Raw genomic sequence first — 17,100 nt, forward strand, 5'->3', positions numbered from 1 at the left:
AGCGTTGCTTCTGTGCTTCTCTAGGGGGTTAAGCCCTTGGGCGTTGTAAAGCGCCTTGAGACAATGTCAGTTGTTAAAAGCCTACATGTATAATTAATAAAACGGAAAACTGAATTGAGTTTGATGCACAAAATTATTTCATCATTATGTCTAACCTTGTCAATGTCATTATACGAGTTGATGGATAAGAGTAGGAGTCATTGTGAATGGTAGTGTGTATTGGCCTTGTCTTCTAGGGTGTTGGTTGTACAGTGGTTAACATAAACACTCTCTGAATGGCCAACCCAGGTGTGACTTTCACCACTGCGGTATGCCTATGGAAGTCGCTTTGGATAAAAGTGTCTACTAAATACCAGACTTATCCCCTTATTTCCCATAAACAGACATATTTTCAAATTGCCACGTGATGGACTCACCATCATGGCTCTACCCCCATACTCTACATACATCTGAAAAGATCCAGATCCGTCCATCAATTTGAGACCCCAAACTAGAGCAATTTAATAAGACAAAATAGTTTTCATTTCATGGCAGATAGCACAGACTGTTCTGGGGGAAACAAAAACATACAAATATAGCATGATAATGCCCATTTTTACAACAAAAAATAAGCCCCTGTTGTACTTCAGTTTAAGAGACTTAATACTACCACACAATATCAATCAACTGTTAATGAAAAAAAAACATATTTGCAAGAGCGTTCAGCATTCAGTATTTGAAACCAGAAATAATGCAAAGCACTCATTTCCAAAACAAAAAAAAACAAAAGCGGTTTGGGCATACAGCTGTGTCCCATTTAAATCAACACTATACAAAGGGAGTGTCAACATCCTAAAGCTTTTGAAATTGATTGTTTGTACTTTAGCGTGGGGGAAATCCTCTGTGGGGTCCTCCACGGCCCCTGAAGCCACCCCGGTCCCCTCGGAAGTTGGGTCGATTGCGCTCCCGCCCGCGGTCCCCTCTTATAGCTGCTGGGCCCCCCCTGCCGCCCCGCTGAGCCCCCCCACCCCTCTCAGTCTTGGATTTGGGGGGTGGAGACTTGGGACGAAGCCTCTCAATGTCTTCTGTGCAGCCAGAGAGGTGGGACATCAGGAAGTGGGAGGAGTATGCTTCTGCATTCAAGTTACTATTTGTCAGTGTAGGGCCAACAGTTAGCCATCCTGAAATAAACCACACAGAAAAACAGAGTTAACTCAACAAACAGAAATAAAACAGAAACACTATTCTATATACAAATATGGCAAACAAAATGACCAAGCTTACTTTTCTACAATTTTACAATAATTCCATTAAATGTTCAAGCTATCACTATGTTGGTCCCACCCCCATCTGCATGGTAACTTTTACTTTACTTTACTTGTCAAAACCTACTTCTTTACATTACATGTTCATGCTAAAATAAATGCAACTGCAATGAAAGTAACAGATTGTATTTGAAATACTCTTTGCTGGCAATGCCATATGCCATTGTTTGATAATACAACAAAATGAAAGGAGGCATATGCAGTTCTGCCTAGCTGTCAGCTAGCGAGCGGAATTATTTCATTGTCTAGAAGCAAATTTGAGGTAGATGGAAAAACGCAATCCGAGTCACACTGTTAATATGGCTAGTGGATACACAAAGCTGTGCATCATCAGCACTGAACCCTGTGGAACTCCATGGTGAACTATGGAGTTTTCTGACCGGTAATTCTGTATTTGTACAAACTGTATCCTGTCTGCCAGATAATGCACAAACCACTGATAAACAGTGCCACCGACTCCAATGGTAGTGAGACGATCCACGAGAATCTGATGGGATATAGGATTGAAGGTTACACTGAGAGCGAGGAGAATGATAGAGAGTAGACCAGCATCAGCCCAATGGAAGAGGTCCTTGGTGATCTTCACTAGGGCTGTTTCAGTGCTGTGTTTTGGGACGAAATCCAGATTGGAATGACTAAGGTTTTTTATGGTTATGGTTTTCCATGTGATCCTGGACCTGAGATGCTGTCGGTAGGGAAAACGTATGGCTAAGGAATGTGTATTAAAACCGGATGTCGTCACTTTAATCCGGTCTCTGGTTGGATAAAACTTTTCAACAGAAATGGACAAGGACCTTTGATTTATTCGTTATACTTATTAGCAGCGAGGCTAGCTAGCTACTATGTGTTCCAATGGATTGTTGGTCTAAGCGTTAGCTTCAGTTAAGTCCTGCAATACTCTGCAACATTCGTGTACCACATGAACAACTAACCGAGTCAATGTAGACATAGGTTAACAAGTCACTTGTGTGTTTAGTTGTATGACTTCGTAAAAGTTCGGTTAACAAGTCAATTGAGCATTAAGCCACCTGACTATAATGGGTCTATTCATATCAGCATGCTAACGTTAGACTTATTAGCAGCGAGGCTAGCTAGCTACTATGTGTTCCAATGGATTGTTGGTCTAAGCGTTAGCTTCAGTTAAGACCTACGTGTACCACATGAACAACTAACCGAGTCAATGTAGACATATAAAAAGTTGTGTAGATAGCTTTATTCACATAAGCCGTATAACTTCACAAAAATAATAATAATTTAAAGAAAACCGATCGTTTGCATGTCAGGCGATCAACACAACTTCTCAACTAAAAAGTAAAGGTCCTTGTCCATTTCTGTTGAAAAGTTTTATCCAACCAGAGACCGGATTAAAGTGACGACATCCGGTTTTAATACACATTCCTTAGCCATACGTTTTCCCTACCGACAGATGCCACTATCCTCTCAAGGACTTTTGATATAATGGTAGGTTGGGGGCCTAAATAATCATTTTTTAATTATATTTATTATAACTGTTAGATTTATTATCCTATAAAAAAATGTGACTACATCTACACTGGAAACAAAATGATTTATTTGTAGAACACTTTCCTCTTGTGAAAATTAGGATATTTATTTTTATTCAATCGATATTCCTGTAGTGGAAATGTGGTTACAAAGATAAGTAAAATGACTCATTTACACACTATACATACATACGTACAGTCAAAGGCCATACAGTAAACAATGTTCTATGTCTGTTCATCACCTGGCCGTATGGTGCTGTCACGCCCAAACAGATGCAGCCTTCTGCGTCCAAGACAAAAGTGCTCAATGATGTGGAAGATTTCCACTGGTTTCTCAATGTTCCCAATCTCGGGCTCGTCCGTAATGATCAGGTCAATGTCCACATTTGCATGGATGAAGTCACCATCAGTACTGCGCCGTACTGTACCTTTAATACCCATCAGACAATGTTCCTGTACACAAACAATGACACAGCACATAGGTATTTACAGTTCAGTTTTGGGACTACACTATTATTGGTCTGAGAGGGGGTCTAAATATTGAAAAGGTTGGTTTTGGACTTAATGAAAAATGGTTCAACACCCAAATGTATAGCAATGCTGTAGCATTATGTGATGACAAATGCTTATGCTAACACTGATTAAAAGGTCATTAGTTATAAAATAGCAATTAAACTAGCAGATTATAATGTACTCATTATAGAAACAGGCATTTTCAGCAGGTTTATTCTCTCCAGTATGGCTTCATCAGTGCATACAAACCTTTCATGGCTGATTATATATTTCCAAACAGAACACTTTACACATTTCCATGTGCACTCGCCAGAACACTCTTGGTGTGTATCAGATCAAAATGGGAAGTGTTAGGCACTTGTTAGGCACTTTAAAGGAATTGTGGAGTTGCCGATGACTAACTTCGTGGAGTAATTTGAATGTGCTAAAGTGAGCCTGGAGATGGGCAGGAAGAGAGGACATTATCAGAAAGAAAGAAAGAAAGAAAGATATTGGTACAACTTTGATTTACCGATGTGTATGAATTGTCCTATATCAATAAACTGGCCTTGCCTTGAAACTGTATAATATTTGCACTGTTCCAGTCTGATTCCAAAAGGCCAAAGCCTGTTTCTAAAATGTCAAAATCTCATCACGGCTCTCCCTTCTAGGGGAGCCAGGTTCAGTCTGGTCTTCTGGCCACTGATCCAGGATCAGTCTGGTCTTCTGGCCTGACCATGAGATTCAGGGCTCAGTTTGCCAGCCATGCATCCATCCTACAGATGTGAATTGTTTCATGGTGAAGCAAGACTAATATGCCTTTGTGTTAATAGTGCAACTGGAATATATGAGTTGTATCAAGTTTTTAGTCAAACAAATACATGCCTAGCTGCGAAAGACACCCACTAAACCATGATATTAAAATGAGATGATTGGCTCAGAAAGATTTTTTAAACCCTCAAACCTTTGTTCTTTGGAAAACAGCCTTTGGGTCCAGTGTTTTAGTTTTCCCAGGATTGTTCTTATTGGTCTTGATCCAGCATATATCTTCACATCGTCTAAAGCCCCATTTACGCAGGCACTGCAAAAACACACATGCTCCTTAACACACATGCTACTTAACAGCTCCTCCATATTCACAGGCTCTATGCACCATTCATTTCAAGAGGCAGCTCAAAGAAACATTTTTACAAAGTATATGAGTGCGTCAGGGGGGATTTCACCTTCTCACAGTGTTACTGAAATGAATTTTATAGTCCTGTCTTGACTTCCTACTTACTTATTCGTTTTTGATAACTATAAAAAACTATATTTTTCCTCTCATCATCTGCTCTATAAGACGTTTTTCCTTTCAACACTTACAGTATCACTATCCAGCAGTTTTAACTTTTCTTAAGTTTTATTATTATTATTGTTAATCAACCCTTACACCACAGTGTTCACGATATTAAAACCATTCTATAATGCATTCTAGATAGCTGCTCTGGCAAGCTAGCAAGCTAACATAAGCTATTCTAAGCTAACCTGGAAAGCCAACAGTAAAGACAACAGGGGTCTGACAAATTATAGTTTCTAACATTACAGTGTGATACTTTGTACGTTCTAAATAACAATCAGTAGAAACACGGCCCAGAAACCTAGCCATATTGATAGCCAAGTTAGTCTAATTCTACATCCATCCCTACACATATATAATGTTTTGTGTATCTTATGCATGTTTAATAATACAGCAGATGAACTTGAATTGTCATTTGTACTTTTTTCTATGTAATATTATAGATTTACATTTGGAACCTTCCGGTGCCTGAAGCTTTTTTACTATTATTACCAAGGCCATTCCCCAACCTCTTCCCTTATCCTAAACCTGGGTTTGTATCCAATTCCTCCCCTAAAACTGGTTTGTACTCCTGAGGGGGTTACCCGTGCAACCCTCCCACCCCTTATCCGGGTGAGCCTGCGGCATGCCACAATATAAAGAGATTGATGTAGTACATGGTACACCTGATATTCTCTTTACTAACCAGTCTCAGTTATATCCCATGTAGTGGGACCTTTGCCTGCAAATGCTGATGGGTGTGGTAACATTGTTCCTCGTCACAATAACCTATAATTACATACAAGCATATAAGGCAACCTAGCCCTAGCCCTAGCCCTTATCCTAACCCTAGCCCCCAACCCTAACCTGTGCACCTAAACCTTATCCTAACCCCCAACCCTAACCTGTGCACCTAGCCCTTATCCTAACCCTAGCCCCCAACCCTAACCTGTGCACCTAAACCTTATCCTAACCCTAGCCCCCAACCCTAACCTGTGCACCTAAACCTTATCCTAGCCCTAGCCCCCAACCCTAATCCTAACCTGTGCACCCACTTTGTTTCTTTTCGTCCCCTCCTACTTTAGAACATTGCCACTCTCCTTCAAGACAATAGAGTTCCCTAATTAATGTGAGGCTTACCATTCTGCCCAGGTCCAGGCCTTCTCCTGAACCACACCATAGAAATACGAATGATCTGAGAGCAGATATCTCTTCAATTTCCAGCTTCATAATCTGAAAGAGTTGCAATTTGAGAGCACCATAATGAATTGTTAGAGAAAGGCACACACACACACACACACACACACACACACACACACACACAGCACAAGCACTGCATTACTCAACCACATAAGACCTTTAAAGAAACGCATCCACTTCATCAAGCAGTCACTTACATCATCCCAAGTCCAAAAGCGTTCACTGGCGATGATGCCTGACTCTCTGTAGTACTCCTCTAGGGGTGGCTCGATGAGGATCACATCAAACTTGCACTTCAGATCTCGCAGGTCGAAAGCATCCAGATCTGCCTGCAAATACCTACCACACATACAGCAAATGCCCGTAAGAGATCAGAAATATTGAGTACGTTACAGAACCCAATACGTTGGCCTGCCTAAATAGAGATTTAATCTGAGGTCGATGCAATATACCACACAAGATGAAACATTTGTGGTGTAATATTGAAATTTATCTTGGAAACTTGCATGGGTGGTGTATTTGTGGTGGAAATGAGTTCATCTTTCAGTCGAATCAGCTCTCGGAGTTTGGGGTACTCCTCAAATCGGTCGGCCAGACCTAGGGAAAAAGAAAAACACACACACACACACACACACACACACACACACACACACACACACACACACACACACACACACACACACACACACACACACACACACACACACACACACACACACACACACAAAAGTACTTCAGGAACAGAATTTGATCAGGTATCAGATTTGATCAGGTCAGGTTTTATTGAAACAGTGGACATCATCTGAAAGATATTTATACAATGCACCGCACCATTGGTAAGGTTAAACATATGTTGATTCAGACAGAGCAGCCAAAATAACTTAGTTTTCATCTTGTGGAACAAACTTAAAAAAAATGGTCACAAAAACTACTGGCAGGATTATTTTAACATTTTGCATATCTACGGGAATGAAATGGATAGATTTTAACTGATTTTATTTTCTTCATGAAACTCCATGGCATGATCTGGGAGGCTCTAGGTGGAATGACCCAGAACGATTTAGACCTTTTCTCTAAAACGTCCTTTTACAGTCCAGTCCAGTGCAGCTTACTGAGTAAATTGTCATGTTTTACTTAGGAGTGTTGCAGAACGTACATGGTCAAAGTGTGTGCTGATTGCATGGAAAAGGGAATAATCTATTACAAATCATATAGTGAGAGCCTGATAATACCATTGAAACGAACAAGGCTTCCTTTTACAGTGTAGTTTCAGCTTTGTTTGTAAAAAATATCTGCAGGAACGTACCCAATATTTAAGATGTACCATGATACCATGGCACCAGGCAAGTATAAGGTAAATTAAATAAACCCTTTAGAAATGGGTGTAGCCATGAACAATAGCTATGTAAGAAAAAGTTATATATTGGAAAGTGCCATCTTAATTTCTAGATGGTATATAATTAAACGTGGGCTGGTGCCTAAATAAAACTTGGATAACTACAATTGGATAACAAATTGATGAGTAACAGAGGAAGTGTTACCAAGCATTGGTTGCTTACTTTCCTAGAACGCAATTATATTTGAGTTATTACCAACCAAATGGTCTTATTGAGTTATTACCAACCGTCAGTAAATGGAGTTATTGCCAACCACATTTATTTGTATTTGTGGAGTTTCTGGGCAATAGTGGAGGTGTTTCTTAGTATTCAGCTGTAGTCCCTCTGTATTTACCTACTTGTTACTTGTATTAATTACCCAATAACATACAATAATTTCCAATTTCCCATATTACCGGGTAAATACTTGGTAATTAGGGGACTGTTTAAAAAAAAAAAAGGGGGGCTACCCAGTTTCATGATGACTTAAACAAAATCTTGATCTAATTAAATCTAGAAAAAAAAAAATGGATACAAATTGGCATTTTGGGAAAAAGGAAATGTGTGACTTAAATACCCCATGCTTACCTACGTCTCGGATGAAGTTCTGTGGACGATGCCCTGTGTCCACAAAGTGTTGGCAATAATCATTATGAGGATTCAGGCTTTGTGTTCCCTAGAACAATGTAGAAGGGTCAAAACTGAGCATAGTTTATTCATTTATTTAACTTTAATGCTGTATTTGCCTAGGATAAGTTGACCGAGCACTCATCAGTGCTTCCACCATCCCTGTAACAGTGACCGTACACATTACAAATCAATTTTCAGAAACACGAAGATCGTTTAAAATTGTTTAAACCTCACAACATGCATACTAATGACAGGAACTCTACCTTAAGGAAGGTGCTTGAGTCTTTGTAAACTTCATCATACGGCCCGTTCACATCTGGCTGCTGAGGTTCCATCTCATCCTTTTGGAAAGAGGCAATATCAAAAGATTTGTCACTTTAAAGTTACAGCACATAAATAACTAAACCACATTGCTGAGTGCTTTAAAACAGCGCGATGTAACCAACACTAGTGTCTTCAAGGTTCACAGCTCAAAAGTCTTGGTCTATGTGTGTGTGTTTTTTTTTTGTAAGTTCTCAAGTGTCGCTGACCACTGCCAGATCTGTTCTACGCATGCAGCAGCCAGGCAGCCTAAACCAGAGCAGTAGGAACACGTTTTAGACACTCTGGCCCAACAGCCTAAACCAGAGCAGTAGGAACACGTTTTAGACACTGGCCCAACAGAGTATGATGTGATATGGACAAACCAAAAACAATCCCAGCGGCCTTGTGTCATCATATTTCTTTCATTTCTCTACTGATGGCCTATATATGATATACAGTTTTATGCAAAAGTTTGGGCACCCCTGATAATTATCATTATTTCACATTATAAGCTGCTGGTCAAAGCAGCAACTTCATTTGGACATAATGTATACCTTGTGGGAAAAGTAACATTTCAGATCTGTAATTAAATGTATTGAATCGACAGAAACAGTGCAGTGTAAATCTGAATACTTATGACCATGTGATATTTCAGTTTTTATTTTTTAATAAATTTGCAAACATTTCTACATTTCTGTTTTTTTCTGTCAAGATGGGTTGCTGAGTGTACATTAATGCGAAAAAAAAATGAACTTGTTCGATTTCAGCAAATGGCTGCAATGAAACAAAGAGTGAAAAATGTAAAGGGGTCTGAATACTTTCCGTACCCACTGTATATATATTGTGGCATCACGATGGGCCAGCTGGCAGAGGGGTGTGGTGTTCGTGTGGAGGTCTGGCTGCCACACCACAAGATGGCTGCCAGTGGCACTACATCTCCCAGAATGCAGCAGCACCCAACCAGGTGTAGTTGCTTAAGGCACCTGATGGACGAAGCATTTAAGACAGGTGGTGCCTGTTGTGAGAGAGCGAGCCACGAGAGCAGGAAGTGCCAGGAGGGAGAACAGAGAGGACTTGACGTGCGGGTGAAACCCGTGGAAACGTTTGTTGAAGCGCTTGTTGAAGCGCTTGCTAAGCCGCATCCGGAAGGGGGAAGGCTAGCCCCAAGCCGGGAAGGACCTGGACGGAGGAACTTTAAGCTGCAACTACAGTGGGCAGGATGTAAGTGAGGAGCACCTTATGAAGCCTATGTTTTTGCCTTTGAAGAACTTTTATGTTTGCTTCCTGAAAGACTTTGTGTTTGGTGAATAAACCTGATCCTCGTTTGAAAGCACTTTTGCCGGCTCTGTCCTGTTAATTACGCACTGCCCTACACCCAGCTCAGTGGTAAAGCCTCTCATGATGCCACAATATATATATATATATATAGTAGAATACATTATGTGTGATACTTGCTGTGCCACTGGCAGCCACACAATCCTAAAGCAACCGTTGACAAGGGGTTCTTCACATCAAATGCTGCTCCCATTTTCTCTGTTTGTTGACTAATAGCTCAAATGTATCCTCATTTATCCACAGCACTGCGTTCCAAAATTACATTGACGTATATCAATAGGTTTCCTCTGATGACACGTCCTGCAGGTTTGTTGTAGGTGTGTGGCCGTCTGCTTTGCCTTTCTGACCAGCAGAAATCCTGTTTTATCCAGAAGTTTATACGTTTTCACCTCGTCTCGACCTTCACAGCATAACCGTGCTTTCTTAATGACATTTTGGTCAGTGGGAACTGATTTCTGGACAGCTTTGCTGTCTTTACACAGCCTTCCCCTACTTTGTCAATCAATTAGCTTCATTTTCAGATCATTTTCAAATGATATTTGAAGAAGAACTGGAGGGTGCCCAAATGTGAAATGTATCAAATCAAAAAATAGCAGTGAATGTGAATCATTTGAAAAAAAACATCTGTGTACTGCTTGGGGCTTCATTCAATTTAATTTATATAGCGCCATAACAATACAATTGTCTCTAGGCGCTTGTCATTCACTCATCACTTAAACAATTAAATATGGAATCTGCCCAGGGGTGCCCAAATGTTTGCATACAACTTTAAGTCTGCAACAAAGGGTACAACAAAAGGTTTCTTATTGGTACTCACCCGGTGATCCACTACATCATCTTCAGGATCCTCTCCCTCCTGGCACTTCCGTTTTGTGGCTGACACCGATGTGTCCAGAGATACCCTTCACAATGACAATAGACAGAATCCAAATACCTTTTAAGAACTAATACATCCAAATAATGTCATTTACGGTGACCTACCACCGTAAACCGTCTTTCCCTCCTGAGGACACCACGGTCTCGGCGCGGATCTCGGACTGTCTTGCGGATATATCCACATGGATGAAAAATCACCACCTTCAGCTGAACCTGGCCAAAACGGAGCTGATGGTCTTCCCAGCCAAACAGGTCATCCACCATAACATCAATATCAACTCTTTATCTCTTGTTCCATCCAAAACAGCAAGAAACCTGGCGTTCAATCAACCGAAAAGGGCACACGTCACCCCGCTACTCATTGAGCTCCACTGGCTGCCGGTAGCTGCTCGCATTAAGTTCAAGTCACTTATGCTTGCCTACAGAGTGCTTGCTGGTTCTGCTCCCACCTACCTAAATGCTCTTGTAAGGGCAAATGTTACACCCAGGACGCTGCGCTCGTCTATTGAGCGTCGTTTGGCACTGCCGTCTGTGCAAGCACGGCAATCCAGACTATTCTCATTTGTAGTTCCACGTTGGTGGAACGAACTGCCTAGTACTACCAGAGCAGGGGCGTCCCTCTCTACCTTCAAGAAGCTTTTGAAGACCCAACTCTTCAGAGAGCACCTCCCTTCCTAACTGGCACCTTGACTAGCGCTTAACTTGCACTTCAGCAGTTACATTCCTGCACTTCTTTTTCCTTTCTAGGTCGTTTTTCTAATTCTTATGTAAAGTAGTATTTATTGTTACACCTTGTTTTTTATTGCTCTTAGCTTGACTGTTCTCTCCCTTGTACGTCGCTTTGGACAAAAGCGTCTGCTAAATGACTAAATGTAAATGTAAATGAATAAAACCTGATATAATGCTCCAAAAATGAAAGATATTCCATTCAGATTCTAGGCCAGAAAACGGTAACCTTTTCATTAAATTACCTCGACAAATAATTTTATGAACATGATGACCCATAAACTTTTTGGTCAATTCTCATTCAATAGCAATCAAGCATGTAGTTGTCCAAATGCAACCAAATCTAAAAAAGAACTACAAAATAAATGATTGAACATTTCCAAAAGGGGAGATGATGCAGTAGGAGAATTGATCATGCATGTTATTTGGCCCCACGGCAGTGTCATGAGAACTCCTTATGGAGTACAAGAGCTCCTCCATTGTGAAAAGCTGATTCTATGTCATTTTTGCTGTTCCTGCACCAACTTGAAAATTAGGACGACAATTCTCAATAGATGATTCTTTCCAACTCTCCCTGCTAGGTGGTTTGCAATTTTTTTCTTTTGTGGTTATTAGATTACCTTGATATCTAATATGTTGTATTTGTGATCCACTTCCCTTGCCCTTCATCTATTTAATAAAGTCCCAAACCTCCTTTGTAGGTGTGCTTGATGTGTGACTTGGTCCACATCTCCTACAGCTCTTTCTCTTTGGTCCACATCTCCTACAGCTCTTTCTCTTTGTTTCATTGATGATTCTGCATGCTTGAGCGTGACACATTTTCAGCCTGGTGAGGTTTATAAAACAATCTCTCTGCTTTTTCCAGGCCTCAATCGCCTTTTTACAGGCATAATCAAGCCATGGATTAGGCCTACAGGCTTTGCTGAAGTCTTTCATCTGGAATTGCAACTACAGTTTCAGTGAAACTCATCAGGTGGCACATATGGTATGTAAATAGAACACAAAGTTATAGCTTCAAGGAGTTAGACGAACTGCCACTGCTTGTTAATTGGAATCTACTGCAGAATGGCTGTGAATGACGTCATTTCTTACATCAAGTGATGGCACATGAACGTGGTACTGGAAAATCCATTAAGAGGGTTGAATTTCAATTTTGCAACTCACCTGCAAATCTCTCTCGTCTCCTCAATTTCCTTCTGTTCATCTTTGCTGTTGAGCACAGCACCAATGCTATCTGCACTCTCGGCCCCAAGCTGCAAGAAAAACATACAAAATATTATTAAAGGCAGGACAGACAATTTATATTTTTGGTATATTTCTTAAAATTATCTTTATATTCCGATAGCAATAAAAAAATGAAATGCTCTAACAATAAAAAAGCCCAGTTGCAGTCACAGGGCTGTAAAAAGCTTTTAAATGATTGATGGCTTACCTGCCTGTCACCCTATCTACCTGTCTGCCTACTTATAGTCATTGAGCATGATCGCGTGTATTCCACAAGGCTAGGCAGGCAGACTAATAGCTAAAGCTAGCAAACCAGTCACACGATGGCAGAGAAAATGCCTACAACAACTTGCACAGCTCGCAAAAGAAAGACAAAATTAGAGAAAGCTACGACAAAAAAAAGAGGTTGGATAATGCCAGAAATAAAGTGTGAACATCGGTGTGGGTTTTCCATTAAGGAGACAACTGAGGGAACAAAAGGGCCTGAGAAGTGATGCCATGGTGGCTGTATTTCTGCTGGACAGGTAATTATCGTTATTGTTTTGCAGTGCATTTGTCATTTTCCTGAACTATGTAGCCAAATTGGTACGCTAACTATGTAACGTTACCTTATGTATTAGCCCAATGTTAACATTAGCTATGCTGTAGGGTAAGCTAGTACACTATGTAATTTAGTTATGCGTACCTTGTATGTAATAAGTATATACATACACAGTATGTTTGACATACTGTAGCATTTCTTATATTAGTCTTTATTGGCTTTGAACAGGACATTTACAAATTTGGCGATGTAGCACATTTGTGTTTTTGTAGGCATGAGAAAGACCAATGCGGCGCGGGAGAGAACTGTTGTAAATGTAGTATACCCCCATGAGTTTTCTGTTGTCCTGCCCAAGATTTTGTGGCCTTCATTTTATTAGTTATAATGCTGTTGCATGTTTGAACCAATAGACGGCATTCTGAGCTAATAAATGATGCAGTTCTAAACCACTTTAGTAGGCCTAATGAAAGAAAAAAAAAAGACTGTGATAACAGTTATAAGTGATAACTGTGACAACAAATTCGTAGCCTAATAAAAACGTTCTCTACACAAGTGAGCAGTACGTAGCAGGCCTATTACATTTCCTCTGGGATGTTATTTCACTCTAGGCTACTTAGGACCTTCTCAAACAATGGTCATGTTGTATTTTCCCCTTTTTAATTAACATATTTAACACCTGTCAAGTGTCATGATTCATCAAAAAAAAAATCTCCACGTCTGACGTTTGAATGCAAGCCCAATGACATGATGTGATACCAGGACTGCTAAGTGCTAAGACCAAATGATGGCGCTGTGTTTGCTTCTTTATAATTTAATTTAATTCTAGTCAGTGGAAGAGCTTTTTAGGCTATTATCATTGGCATATTATTAGTAGAAACATACAGCCTATTACACTGTGACATGACAATAGCTGTGCGTAGGCCTATGTGTGGACACTGTAGAAGGCTGTCGCGGACTTCGAGCATGAACTTGAGAACATCGGACATGTTCACACTTGACAGGTAGGCCTATGATATTCTGATCATATGCATCATACTGTGTTCGTTACATGTTGCTCCTTGGTGACTGATGTCAATATTGACATTGCACACAGTGCAAAAAGCATGGTGGCGAAGTCTGAAAAGAACGGAGGCATGGCCATCTCTCCCGGTGACTATCAATGATTTTTTTGAGGCGCATGCGATCTTTTTATTTTATCCGGTGGTTCTGCCATGGTAGCATACTACAAGAGTTTGTCTGAAATTAGTAATATCAAAAACACCAAGAAAGCGTAACGTCAAACTATTTGTAACACAGCCAAGACACTTAGATATATTTGCCATTTTAAATCGATGGCAAACATAACGACCGCATGGTTAACATCGTTGGGCTAAAATTAAATTAATTTAACGTCTTATCTCTGCATTACTCGTTAGTTTACCTTTCAGTGATTTTTAAACTTGAAGAATTGGCCAGATGTTGGCGAGAAGGTAGAGTTAGGTAAGTATGAATGAAAAATCGCTAACTGAGACCTAAACAGCGGTTGATTCTACTGAGTGCAGAGTAACCTAGTACTTCTACTGATTTCGAGGGTCATACCTCTGTATAGTAACGATAGTAATGGCAGGGGGTCTGTGATTGGTCAAACTCCTCTTCTGCTTCTTTGCTCTGCTGCAGCTGCCTATGTACGCCTTGGCGACTCGACACACAGATTTTGAAGGTTGAACCCGTTGAAAACCGGCAATGCATTATTGAGCGTTATGCGTACTTAAAAAAAAAAACGTATTTTTTTAAATGTTTTGTTTTGCGTAGTTTTAGAGCATCAACTCGTACCAGCGTACTTTGATGTCAAAATGCGTGCCAGGTACGCAAAATGCGTACATGTTGGCAGGTCTGGTAACTGATGTGGTTGCTAGGGTACACATGGTGGTTGCTATGGTAATTTAAGTGGTTTCATATGCTGTTGCTAGGGTAGTCATAGGTTGGCATTATGGTAGTGGTTGCTAGAATAAGGAGAGTGAAAGAGTCAGTGAAGAGACTAAAGATGGAAGGAAGGAGAGAAAATGTGATACAGGGAGAGGGAGTGTAAGAGTAATTGTAAAGGATGGATAGATATATAGATACAGAGATGGAAAGAAAAACAAGTACAATATGGAAGGTGCCTCTTCTCCTAGTTATACAATTAGGCCTATATTGACAGGGACAGAAAGAAAGGGAGCCTTCATATTGGGGCAGGTGTCAGTGAACCAGGTGCATACCAGTGTACTCAGGCCCAATTTAAGTCTATGGGAGAAATGTTGTTTCCTTTAATATCTTAAAAAGTACAAAGTTCAGGGAAATGACAAATACACTGTATACGTGTCCTTTACCAGATATAGACAACAAAGTTGGGTTCGAAGAAAAATGTAAAAAGAATAAGAAGACGACGAAGAAGCCACCTGATACAGTGCAATGCTTAGCATGCACTAGAATTAAACTGGCGTTCACCTGTGTTTCACTGTCACCTGCGCCAACATGAAGGCTCCCTTCCTCTCTGTCCCTTAGCGCATGGTGTTGATTATCTTAATATTGACGGTAGTTTCCACTGTAAGTTACTTTCACCAAGGTCTACAGACTATTCCTCTACCAAAACAGCCGCTAGTTAGCTATGCTAGGTAGGTGGACTAACGTTTAATAGCTATGCACGTTTTAATTATATTGTTGAAACAAGAACTTGAATAAGCTATAATTCTCCAAAGCATCGTGTTTCATTTGAAATACGTTTTTGAAATCTAGTTTTGTCGCTGGGTTTACCATTTAAAAAATATTAAGTGATTCATTGCAGGTTTTAAGTATTGTAGCTAATAAACTGTTAGCAAATTATGCTAGCCCAATTTGTTTTAATAGCCTACGACGTTAGGCTACTTATTCAATACTGAATTAGAAAAGGAGTGAGGCTTATAAAAAGACTAGGATGCATTGTCCCTCACACAGTGACCAAAGGACGGTCACCACTGTCCGCAAGACACCCCTTGTAGCACATATGGAGGGAAACCAGCGTACAGCTAAGCGTTCACCATGTTTAAGTGATAAATCGAAATAGCCGGCGTGAACGAATCTATGTTAGACGTCAAACCCAACTCCCTCGAAACAACGATCTTGAAAGAAAAGCCATCCCATTAAAGTGACAAGAATGAATTTGTTTATTGTTGATAACTGGGTCATTGAAGTCATTCAAATGCACAACAGTCAGCCTTCGGGCCACCTAACCTTTGAGGTGGCGAATCAAAACTGCGTACAAACTTTGTAAGGTTGACGTTAGGAATAAACTTCACTTTCTAACGATACTAATCTGCCCAAGACCAACTTGGCTGAGCGAGAAACTGTTGATGTCTGGCTACCAAACATGTTGAAACTTTAACTTACCTGTTGTGCCAAAAGCTGCCGCCTTAGCTTCTGTCTCTCTCGAATTTCTTGAAGTCGACTGTTCATTCTGGAAAAATGTATTGTAATATACTACACAATTCAATTATCACTAACGTTACTCCTCGAAATAGCAGTAAGAAATCAGCGTCAATAGGAAAGAAAGCCACGCTACTTTAGTGAAGAACTCTACACAACAACAAAACCGTCCGACTGGGCGCAAAGTAGCCGTAGTATAGGAGAGGGGGTCCTTTTACTGTCTATGGTGGATGGGTGCACAACCGCTAAGTACGGATGCACGGTACTATTGTTACTAGCAGAGAATTTCTGGTACTACACAACACCCCATTACTCTCCTCATAACAGATATGCTCACAGTTCCGGTTTCAGCGCTATCAAAATAAAAGCCCGGAACCTTCATTTCGCTATTTGAACTACAAAACGTTTGTGAAAAGTATGTCTTATTAAATAACTATCGACCGCAGTTTGCAAGTCTGCAAAGCCCCACGTAGACTACTAAATCAAGGTTACACTGACTACCTTAAATCAAACAAGCTGAATATGTGAATTTGTACACAACATAAATGCAATCGTTTAAAAACAGTACTTATTTCTAAAACAGTAAGTGCATTTCTTGAATCATTTCGTACAAACAGCAACACAAAAAATGGTTTATGCCTTAAACCTTATTATGTTAATAAATGTCAGTGCCACCATAATGAAATGTCATGTGTCATTGTTTAGAGCCAAGCCAGTCAAATGCTTATATATGTTATCAATATAACAATTGATCATTGATAATAACAATTATTTCACAAGTTGCCTTTTACTGTATATCTGTTGCACCTACACTGATTGATGACCAAACTAGTTTATTGCCAATGTGTTGAATATT

General features: G+C 40.2%; 1 protein-coding gene across 1 annotated transcript; it reads right to left on the reverse strand.

Annotated features, from left to right (window-relative positions):
- Window positions 1-476: 476 nt before the first annotated feature.
- Window positions 477-16,573, reverse strand: mettl14 (methyltransferase 14, N6-adenosine-methyltransferase subun). Its single transcript, XM_012827339.3, has 11 exons — window positions 16,209-16,573; window positions 12,224-12,312; window positions 10,275-10,359; window positions 8,083-8,160; window positions 7,778-7,865; window positions 6,320-6,410; window positions 6,011-6,152; window positions 5,754-5,846; window positions 4,263-4,379; window positions 3,049-3,259; window positions 477-1,160 (listed from the first exon to the last, which is right to left on the reverse strand). Exons 1-11 carry the CDS (start codon window positions 16,272-16,274, stop codon window positions 862-864), a joined length of 1,359 nt encoding a protein of 452 aa, XP_012682793.1. The 5' UTR covers window positions 16,275-16,573; the 3' UTR covers window positions 477-861.
- Window positions 16,574-17,100: the final 527 nt, after the last annotated feature.

This window comes from Clupea harengus, chromosome 15 (genome assembly GCF_900700415.2).
Source record: "Clupea harengus chromosome 15, Ch_v2.0.2, whole genome shotgun sequence".
Taxonomy (NCBI): Eukaryota; Metazoa; Chordata; class Actinopteri; order Clupeiformes; family Clupeidae; genus Clupea; species Clupea harengus.

What these genes read in the sequence shown, in the direction of transcription:
- mettl14 (XM_012827339.3), bottom strand. Translation starts at nt 16,274, where the DNA reads ATGAACAGTCGACTTCAAGAAATTCGAGAGAGACAGAAGCTAAGGCGG. An exon ending in ATGATGTAGTGGATCACCGG is followed by an intron (nt 8,161 to 10,274) that starts GTGAGTACCAAT and finishes TCTTTCCAAAAG; the next exon opens with GATGAGATGGAACCTCAGCA. An exon ending in CTGTTTTCCAAAGAACAAAG is followed by an intron (nt 3,260 to 4,262) that starts GTTTGAGGGTTT and finishes GTTTGTGTACAG; the next exon opens with GAACATTGTCTGATGGGTAT.